General features: G+C 36.2%; 1 protein-coding gene across 1 annotated transcript in view; it reads right to left on the bottom strand.

Annotated features, from left to right (window-relative positions):
• Positions 1 to 5,192: 5,192 nt before the first annotated feature.
• The window catches only part of HPSE (heparanase), a 48,377-nt gene continuing 42,247 nt past the window's right edge, over positions 5,193 to 11,322 (bottom strand). The window contains exon 12 of the mRNA XM_066280246.1: positions 5,193 to 6,750. Coding sequence (XP_066136343.1) covers positions 6,591 to 6,750 — 160 coding nt within the window. The 3' untranslated portion in view covers positions 5,193 to 6,590. The remainder of the gene's footprint in view (positions 6,751 to 11,322) is intronic.

The raw sequence follows: 11,322 nt of genomic DNA, 5'->3' as shown, positions 1-11,322 counted from the left end.
CTCCGATAGAGCCGTGTGCCAGACCCTGTGGGGCTCTACATGAATTATCCCGCTTAACCACTCACTGTGGGGCCATGGGCAAGCCACGCATCTGGCTGTCAGTATTTTAAGGAAGCTGATTAGTCTTTAAGCTCCTTTCCTTAAAACCCAAACGTTGATGCTGTGATATCTTTCTTCAGTCCCCAGAGATGTTGATGGGGGCAATTCTTGATAATGCTACAAAACTAGCATACAGCTTGTTCAACTGTAGGCAGGAATCAAGGCACTTGGAAATTTTATTATACTGTATGTATATTGGTGAAGGAAAAAAACACTTTATGTATGTATTTTCCCTACTCTTAATATTCTACTCCACTACTCCACTTGTGACCCCAGATTGTGGATTTTCCACATAAGAATCAATTGTGACACCACTTGGGTGGCCTATCATTTAACTCAATTCTGGCATTACCTGGATGTAGCATCAGATCTCACAGATTAAGGGTTCAGTTTCACAAAACTGCCCCTCCCCCATGGCAGAATCAGGTGGAAAGTCCCAAGTTGTGAGGTGTCCAAGACCTCTTTCTGGGGATTGGTTACTTTGCCACAATAGGGCAGGGAATTTAGGAAACATTTAATTTACTAGATTACCAGTTAATTATAAAAGGATGTAAGTCAGGTATAGTCAGATGGAAGAGATCCATAGGGCAAGGTATGACCTTGATGTTTTGTACCTGAGTCTTAAGTATCCCAGTCCAATGCTCTATCCACTGAGCCACCACCGGTCAGACTATAATTTTTTAAGAATTTTAAATACTTAGGAAACTTGATCTACTAAAATTGTGTATTTCATACTAGGTATATAAGGTTTAAATTTTTTTAATTTTCTTTTTTATATATTATTATACTTGTTTTTTACTGAGTTCATTGGGGTGACATTGGTTAGTAAAAGTATATGGTTTCAAGTGTACAATTCTCCAATACGTCAGCTGTATATTATATTGTATAGGTCTACCGGAAAGTTCTGTCCGTTTCTATCACAACAAGTTTTGACACGTAAGCACGTTTATTTGGTGCATGTGTGCCTCTCTACTTTTATTACTTAATGTATACATACTGACGTAGCAAATTAACTAAAACAAAGTTGATTCACGTTAGTCTTACGTGTGAAGCGATAGTGTACCCGTGGCTACTGATAAAGTTCATTTACACCACTATAATTTTTACGAATTTCAACAAGGAAGAAATGCTACAGAAGCATGTCTGTCGCATCCACCATATTTCCCGGACTTAGCACCCTCCGACTATCGCTTGTTTTTGTCCTTACAAAATTTTTTGAAGGGCAAAAAATTAAAAAATGAAGAAGATATCAAACAAGCCCTGGTTCAATTTTTCTCATCAAAAGATAAAACATTTTTCAAAAATGGGATATACAAATTGCCCTCATGCTGGCAAGAAATCATTAATAATAATGGCAATTATATTATTTAATAAAGTTTATTGACGGTAAGAAAAATTTGTATTTTGTTTTATTCCAAAAACAGACAGAACTTTCTGGTAGACCTTATATTTCCATAACACAAAGTCAAGTCCTTTTTCATCACCATATAGTCCCCCTGTAACCTCCATCTCCCCTCACTCTTCTTTCTCTCTGGAAAGAAGAAAGAAACTGTTGTCTGTGTCTATGGCATTTTAATTTTTTTTTCTTAACCCCTTTGTCTTTTTCATCCAGCCCCCTGACCCCTCTCCCCCTGAAAGCTGTCTGTCTGTTCTCTGTATCTGTGAGTCTATTTCTGTGTAGTTTGTTTACTGTGTTCATTAGATTCCATATATAGTTGAAATTATATGATATTTGTCTTTCTCTGTCTGATTTATTTCCCTTATCATAATAATCTCTAGATCCATCCATGCTGTCACAGAAGTTAAGATTTCTTTCTTTTTTACCACTTTATAGCATTCCATTGTGCAAATGTACCACAGCTTTTTTTATTTACTCATCTACTGACGGATACTTGGGCTGTTTCCAAATCTTGGCTAGTGTCAATAATGCTGCAGTGAACATAGGGGTGCGTATATTCTTTCATGTCAGCGTTTCAGGTTTTTTCAGATACACTTCCAGATATGGAATCACTGGGTCATATGGCAGTTCCATTTTTAATTTTTTGAGGAAACTCCATACTTTTTTCCAAAGTGTTGGCACCAGTCTGCATTCCTACCAACAGTGCATGAAGATTCCCTTTTCTCTACATCCTTGTCAACACTTGCCGTTTGCTGAGTTATTGATGATAGCCATTCTGACAGATGTGAGGTGATGCTATCTCACTGTGGTTTTAATTTGCATTTTTCTGATGGTGAGTGATGTTGAGCACCTTTTCACATGTCTATTGGTTGTCTGTATGTTCTTTTTGAAGGAATGTCTATTCAGGTCTTTTGCTTATTTTTGAATTGAATTTTTTTTTTTTTTTTTTTTTTTTTTTGGTGTTGGGTTGTCTGGAGTTCTTTATAAATTTTTTATATTAACCCCTTGTCAGTTATATTATTGGCAAATATGTTCTCCCATTCAGTGGGTTGTCTTTACATTTTTGTTGGTTTCCTTTGCTGTGTGAAAACTTTTTAGTTTGATTTAGTCTTGTTTATTCTTCCTTTTGTTTCCCTTGCCCAAGAAGACATATCATAAAAAGTATTGTTATGAGAAATATTCAAGATTTTGCTGCCTATGTTTTCTTCTAGGATTTTTATGGTTTCAAGTTTTACATTTAAGTTATAAGAGGTTTTTGTTTTCTTTTTAAATGTGTTTAGGAAGGATCTGTTAAATATACAATTTGCCTTAATATGTTTGGAGTGTTGCAGAATCAGATAAACTAGATTTGTTATTGTCGTTTGAAAATTCTGTGGACATTAAAAAAAATACTTAAGTTGCATGGAACAAAGTAACCTGAACACCAATTCAGAAACTAATGAATACCATCAAATATGTGAAAATAAGAACAAATTGAATTTAAATTAAAAGTGACATAAACATCTATAGTCTTTAATGCAATTAAAAGGGAAAATTAAATATTTAAGTACCTAAATTTGCTCCAGGGACTCATAAGTCTGTAAAATTGAGAATGGTATTAAATTTAAAAAGGGTGAGAAAGAACCCCTTGGAAATAAACCCAAATATCTTACCTAGGGTTAGAGTAAGTATGGGAATCTGCACATTATGTTTTTGTAAGGCATAGAATACATGAGCCAGTCATCAGTAACATTTTCTAAAAGATCCCTGAAGAAATGTACAATTAAAACTAGTTATTCATTTCATTTAAATTTAGTTTTAAATACTTCTCCTTTCATTTTGTATTAAATTGTCAGGTATACAGATAGGTTATTTATGTTAGTTCTGTTGGTTACCTAAAGTTTGGTAAGAAGTATAATTAAGACTTATCAACCATGAGGTGATTCTACAGTTTGGGGAGACACACTAGAATGTTTTTTTCGAAGAGAAAGAAAAATGTGTGCTACTACAGAACTAACTGATACGTCCTGAACACACAAGTTTTACAACAGGACTTGAAAATACCCATTATCATGGAGATGAAATGTACCACAAGGCAAAAAATAAAAGACAAAAGTAATTTGAACCTATATAATAAGTTGCAGAAAATAAACATATTTGATTGATTAAATGCCAATAGAAATGTGGGGGCTCAAAAAGTCCCAATGACACGACAGGCCAGAACTTCTGCTAAGGAAGTTTAAGAAAACCATAATGATAATGCATTTAATCATTATTAATATATAACTGAGAGCATTCCTTTCTCCACCTAATCATGCCCCCATTCTTTCATGTAACTATTTACCAGTAGTAAGAGCTCACTAGTGGTAATTTTAAAGACTTTTTAAGGTAGCAGACAATACCTCTTCAGGTTTGTAACATTATTAAGCTTTTCTGTATATTCAAAATCTAGTTTCAGCTTTGGCTGCTCTTTTCTGTCATTAAGGAAACACCAGCCTGACCAGGTGGTGGCGCAGTGGATAGAGTGTTAGATTGGAATATTGGGGACCCAGGTTCGAAACCCTGAGGTCTCTGGCTTGAGCATGAGCTCACCAGCTTGAGACAGGGTTGCTGGCTTGAGCATGGGGTCATAGACATGATGCCATGGTTGCTGGCTTGAGTCCAAAGGTCGCTGGCTTGAAGCCCAAGGTCACTGGCTTGAGCAAGGGGTCACTCACTCTGATGTAGCCTCCTGGTGAGGGTACATATGAGAAAGCAATCAATGGCAAGGAATCAATGAACTAAGATGCTGCAACGAGAACTAATGCTTCTCATCTCTCTCCCTTCCTGTCTGTCCCTATCTGTTCCTCTCTCTGACTCTGTCTCTGTCAAAAAAAGAAAAAAAAAAGGGGGGGACACCTAAGTATATACAGTGTGCCAGAAAATACGCTAAGCATTGGGAGGAGTACAAAGATGATTAGGCTAGTGAACCTCTTTCTTATGAACTTAAAGTTAAGTTAGAAAGATATATATGAATACCACTGAGACACATCCTAAGTGCCCTAGTAAATGTCCACACTGCTATAGGCTCAAGGAAATATAACAAAATCTACTTGAATAATAGGGGAGGTATTGAAACTGATGTGAGCTGGGTCTTAATAAATGTGCAAGTTTTCCACATAGGGAGGAAGGAGTGTTAGAATCATCCAGGGAGAGCAGAAGGTACAGCACCCAAGTACAGAAGCAGAATGTATAAAAGAGGCTGTATGTTCAGACTTCTAAACCAGTGTGGAGTGGAGAACAGAATTTGTGGGAGAATGACATGAGTTGAGACTGAAGAAATAGGCAGGTGCCAGGTTATGAAGGACCTTGTGTGCCTGTAAGAAATGGGGAACCATTTAAGAATTTTAACCAAAGTCAGAGAAAACAATTAGGAGGTGATGATAATAATGATGATACAAGTAAATAATTAGGCCTTGACTTTATTTAAGTGGCAGAGAAGACAGTGAAGAGAAATATAGACAGGACAAGACTTTGATTGTGATCTACATGATGAAGGAGGAAATTGTGTTTGTGCTTGATGATCTCTTTTCATCAAGGTCAACTCCTTTGGTGTTCGGGAGACTGACAGGACAAGTAAAGACAGGAGGTGTAAACAGTGCAGTGGAGAAAAACCAGGCTTCCAAATATAGGGATCTGTAGGCTTAAGCTTTATTAAAAAATAATAATGCAATACTGACATTATAAAAATTGCTTTATTTCAATTGTGAACATATAAAAACCACATACATAAAACATTTAAGGGTATTCAAGCATCCAAACTTTAAGTTCCAGCTTTAGTGCCTCGTAAATGTAATTAAATTTAATTGAGACGATATCTATTCATAGTTGGCATAAATATAAAGAGGATTATATTTCTAAAAGTTAAGATACAGGAGAAATTAATACCACCTGTCACTGATAAAAGCACAGAGCTGTACTGGTCAGTGCCATGGACTTCCATTCCAAAAGCTTACTAGCAGGCAATTATAAGAATCTCAGTGCTGTTGGCAGTGACTGGGGAGAATGGTCATGTGATCCATCCCTGACCAATAAGACATGAGGAGACACAAGGACAGGTTTGCTGGCAGAACCTCTGCAAAAGGGTTCTTCAAGTCTGTGAAGGAGACAGAAAAATTACTGATCTTTTTTCTCTGGTTGCTGCCAGTTCTCAGTGGGTCCATGGAGTAGGTACAGCCATCAGTCCACCAGATTGAGAATGAAGCCAATACAAATGGTAGCCAAGCAGAGATGGCAAGCCTGGTTCCCTAGTGAGCTGTGGAGGCCACCCTGTTTGAACTTCTTGTTATTGGGATGATAAATGTCCCTATTTGAGCCATTAGCATCAGGGTTTTCTTTTACTTGCAGCCAAAAGCTCCTCAACTAAAACATGATCTAAAGGTAGAACAGAAGTAAACATTAACAGATGGGTTATAATGTATTGAACTAAATTTTTTCTTCTTGGTAAATCAGTTTCCCTGATAGTTATTTTTTATTTCATTTGAATTTTACAAAATTCCATCCCTCTGTGAAAATGATTGTCATTAATCATTTTTTATACTCTCACATCCACCATCTATCCTCTCACATAGTATTGCTGACAAAGAATAAAGAGAAGTGGCAACTGAATCTAGCTCTCTGTTAAAATGCAAAGAGCTTGTCTCTTTGAAGGTTATGGTGATAAACTTTCTGATGGGAGCCCATAGAGACAGCATCTGCAGGAAAGAATCTGACAATCTTCTAACTTTTTGAAAATAAAAACAACTAAGCACTTTCCTAAAACTAATACTATATCCTTCACTTACTTGCCTCCTGACTGTACTGGAAGCATTTACATACATTTTACTAACCTTAAATAAAATTATTACGTGCAAAGTACAAGCTTAGTGTTTGGATCAAGGTACTGTTATTAGCAGTGGTTTATTTAGAACAAAATACTGTGCAAAGTCTAGGCTGAGAGTGTCCCCATGTTTCTAAAGCTCCCCTAGTTGATTTCAAATGTATCTTTTTTGCCTTCCTATAGTTTGAGTTTTGCTTTCTTCTGTTCAATACTCTTGAAAAATTCAATCTCAGGGTTTGTGCGTGCCTTTCATTTTCAGAGGCAAGCAGCAACTCTGGCATTTCTTATCACAAAAAACCCATATGAGAAAGCTGGCAAGCTTAATGGACTTCCGGGACTGAGAGGTTTCTCTGTCAAAGCTGGCAGGGTTTGATCATCCACCATCTTCAGCGTTCTATCATTAAGTCGGACGGATCTGCAAAGTGGAAAGATACGTCTAGGTTAACCAAGTTGTGTGTGCTCTACTTGCTCTACAAAAGTCGTGAGATCATTTTAAATCCCACCCCCCAAATTTTTTGGATAGCCTATATTACATGACTTGTATTTCAACACTCTGTCAGTTAGGTATTTGATCTATATGATCTTTTAGTTACACTGGTAGAGCTGAGTAGATGTGACAGTGACCATATGGCCTACAAAGCCTGAAATATTTGCTGCCTGGCCCTTTACAGAAAATGGACCATACATAATCTATACTGAGCAATATGATGGAAGTATAAAAAGGATAACCATAACATAACTTCTGGATTTGTGGAAATTTTATTTGATGGCATATAATTGAAAATGTTTTTATATAGAGCAAATGGATATATTCAATGGAATGTAAATTTTAAAGAAAAAATTAACATAAAAAATGACAGTCAATAACATTTCCTACAGGTGACTATGCCCATAACCCTCATTCCCCTCTCTCTAGGAGGTATGCATTCATTTTCTTATGTCTTGAAGATATTCTGGTAGAATGTATATTGCTAGGTAAAACAAATGATTTTGTTTGGCTAAACCACAGCTTCTCCACCAAATTATGTGTTCTTTGCGTTTCACTGTAGAATTCAAAATCTAAACTAAGTTAGAAACTGGAAAAAATTGTTCAGCACAAGTGTTATTTCTTATGTATATTTGTTACTATTTAAATAAAATGAATACATGCTCATAGCAACAAATCCAATATAAATAAGAGCTTGTGAAGAAAGCATTAGTTTGCTTTTATTTCTACTGTTTATTCCCACAATTGTAAACAATGCTTATATCTCTATTATCTTTTTCTCAATGTGTTTATATCATGAAAAAAGTTAGCACTTTTTTGTTGAAAATTTAGAAGAGTAATGTCAAAATTATATATGTAATACATGTAATATATGTAGAACGCTTAAAAAAGTGTGTTGCCACAATGGAGAAAAGAAAGCCTCTTCAATAAATGGTGCTGGGAAAACTGGAAAGCCACATGCAAAAGAATGAAACTGGACTACAGTCTCTCCCCCTGTACAAAAATTAACTCAAAATGGATCAAAGATCTAAACATAAGACCTGAAACAATTAAGTACATAGAAGAAGACATAGGTACTCAACTCATGGACCTGGGTTTTAAAGAGCATTTTATGAATTTGACTCCAATGGCAAGAGAAGTGAAGGCAAAAATTAATGAATGGGACTACATCAGACTAAGAAGTTTTTGCTCAGCAAGAGAAACTGATAACAAAATAAACAGAAAGCCAACTAAATGGGAAATGATTTTTTCAAACAACAGCTCAGATAAGGGCCTAATATCCAAAATATACAAAGAACTCATAAAACTCAACAACAAACAAACAATCCAATAAAAAAATGGGAAGAGGATATGAATAGACACTTCTCCCAGGAAGAAATACAAATGGCCAACAGATATATGAAAAGATGCTCATCTTCTTTAGCTATTAGAGAAATGCAAATCAAAACGGCAATGAGATACCACCTCACACCTGTTCGATTAGCTGTTATTAGCAAGTCAGGTAATAGCAAATGTTGGAGAGGCTGTGGAGAAAAAGGAACCCTCATCCACTGTTGGTGGGAATGTAAAGTAGTACAACCATTATGGAAGAAAGTATGGTGGTTCCTCAAAAAACTGAAAATAGAACTACCTTATGACCCAGCAATCCCTCTACTGGGTATATATCCCCAAAACTCAGAAACATTGATACGTAAAGACACATGCAGCCCCATGTTTATTGCAGCATTGTTCACAGTGGCCAGGACATGGAAACAACCAAAAAGCCCATCAATAGATGACTGGATAAAGAAGATGTGGCACATATACACTATGGAATACTACTCAGCTATAAGAAATGATGACATCGGAACATTTACAGCAAAATGGTGGGATCTTGATAACATGATACGAAGCGAAATAAGTAAATCAGAAAAAAACAGGAACTGTATTATTCCATATGTAGGTGGGACATAATAGTGAAACTAAGAGACATTGATAAGAGTGTGGTGGTTATGGGGGGGAGGGGGGAATGGGAGAGGGATAGGGGGTGGGGAGGGGCACAAAGAAAACAAGATAGAAGGTGACAGAGGACAATCTGACTTTGGGTGGTGGGTATGCAACATAATTGAACGACAAGATAACCTGGACTTGTTATCTTTGAATATATGTATCCTGATTTATTGATGTCACCCCATTAAAAAAATAAAATTATAAAATAAAAAAAAGTGTGTTGCCTCTGTTTCTGTCTGTCCCTGTCTATCCCTCTCTCTGTAAAAAAAAAAAAAAGTGTGTTGCATATAGTGAGTGAGTGCTGTAAAAGTATTATCATCATTGAGAAATAGATGTAACAAATGTAACCTGTTAAATCATCCTATCTATTTTTAGTATTTTGATGTATATTCCATCCTTTTTATACATGTATAATACATATTTTCATTTCAACAAAATAAATATACTATACACAGTCTTTTAAAACTCGACTCTTCCAAAGAAGACATACATATGGCCAATAGACATGTGAAAAGATGCTCAGTGTCACTAATCATTAGAAAAATGCAAATTAAAATCACAATGAGATATAATCTCACACCTGTCAGAATGGCTATCATTAATAAATCAACAAGTATTGGTGGGATGTGGAGAAAAGGGAACCCTCATGCACTGTTAGTGGAAATGCAGATTGTTACAACCACTTTGGTAAACAATATAGGGTTTCTTCAAAAAATTAGAAACGGAATTGCCATATGACCCAGTGATTCTACTTCTCATAATGTATATCAGAAGAAACCTGAAACACTAATCCAAAAGAATGTATGCACCCCTATGTTCATTGCAGTGTTATTTACACTAGCCAAATTTGGAAATAGCCCAAATGTCCATCTCTAGATGAGTGGATAAAAAAAAAGCTGTGGTACATTTACCACAAGTGCTAAGGAAATCTAATCATTTGCAACAGAATGGATGGACCTAGAGGATATTAGGCTAAGTGAAATAAGACAGAGAAAGACAAATACCATCTGATTTAACTTATATGTGGATCCTAAAGAACAAAATAAATAAACAAACAAAAACAGACTAACAGATACAGAGAACAGACTGATGGTTGCCAGAGTAGAGTGGGTGTGGGGGACTGGGTGAAATAGGTGAAGGGATTTAAACATATATATTGGTTGTTACAAAATAGTCATGGGGATGTAAAGTACAGCATGCAGGGGTCATCAAACTTTTTATAAAAACCGCCCACTTTTGCAGTGCTGGTCAACCTGGTCCCTACCGTGCAACCAAACAGCGCCGCGATTGGCCCATCATGAAAGCTGGAACGCCCACTAGTGGGCGGTAGGGACCAGGTCTACCAGCACTGCAAAAGTGGGCGGTTTTTATAAAAAGTTTGACGACCCCTGGAAGGAATATAGTCAATAATATTGTAATAACTATGTATGGTGCCAGGTGAGTACTGGAGTTATCAGCGGGATCACTTTGTAAAGTATATGATTAACCGCAATGCTATACACCTGAAATTAATACAAAATAATAATAAATGTAAACTAATTAAACAAAATAAAATTGAGAAATAATTTTTTTAAATTAAAAAAAATTTGATTCTTTTCCCCTGAACACATCTTAACATTAGTTCACATCATTAAACATTCATCCACTACATCATCTTAAAGGCTGCACAGGACTCCACTGTGTGAGAATGCTAATTTGTTTACTTAATCGTCTAATGTTAGACATTTGGTGGTTTCCAATTTAGCATTATTATAAAGATTTCATTTTTAAAGCTCTCTTACTCTATCCTCACTAATTATCAGTCAGCAGAAAAAGTGGTTCCATTTAACCTCGGTTAGAGGCGCAGCTCTGGGCTTTGTACCTTAAGACATATATCAATAAGATGCCCATGGTTATGGTTATGCGGGAGTCTCAGGAGCCCGCAAGGTGGTTGTACTTGGTCCATGTGCACTGGGGTTTGTTTTCACACCTGTATCAAATCAGTTTTTCATTGGGCTCCAGGAGGAAGTGCCATGAACAACAGGAAACCACAAACAAAAATAGGCCTTGAAATGATCTCTATGTGACAATAGTAAGAGCTGTTCTGCATGACACTGAGGACCATTTACAATGGTACACTAAAACGTTTGAAATACCTTTGAATAGGTTACAGAGTTTCAGGGTAAATCTGATCATTGTAAATTAATATTGCTGTGAGTTAGGATGAAGAAACATGGCCAAGACACTAATTCCACTGGGCTAAATTGTTTAATCAGCTATAAATACAGGTAAAGGATGCTATCAGTGTATGCTGTGTAAGCTTAAAACATGCTGATTATTTCCACATCAGGCTGGAAATGTGGGTAGGGTTTTATTTCAGAGTAGTATCTTGTTTCATATTTTGAAGTCAGTAACATGATGATGAAGAAATATATGTTTATGAAGTTTCAGATGAAAGAGCTGGAAGACAAACCAATTGCCCTTCAAATATTTGAAAGTTATTCTGGAGAAAAGGAGGTATTTGGCATTGCT

The sequence above is a fragment of the Saccopteryx bilineata genome, chromosome 5 (assembly GCF_036850765.1).
Source record: "Saccopteryx bilineata isolate mSacBil1 chromosome 5, mSacBil1_pri_phased_curated, whole genome shotgun sequence".
In the NCBI taxonomy this organism is placed as follows: Eukaryota; Metazoa; Chordata; class Mammalia; order Chiroptera; family Emballonuridae; genus Saccopteryx; species Saccopteryx bilineata.
Note: the sequence above shows the minus strand (reverse complement) of the source record. Positions and strands in the feature narration are given on the sequence as shown.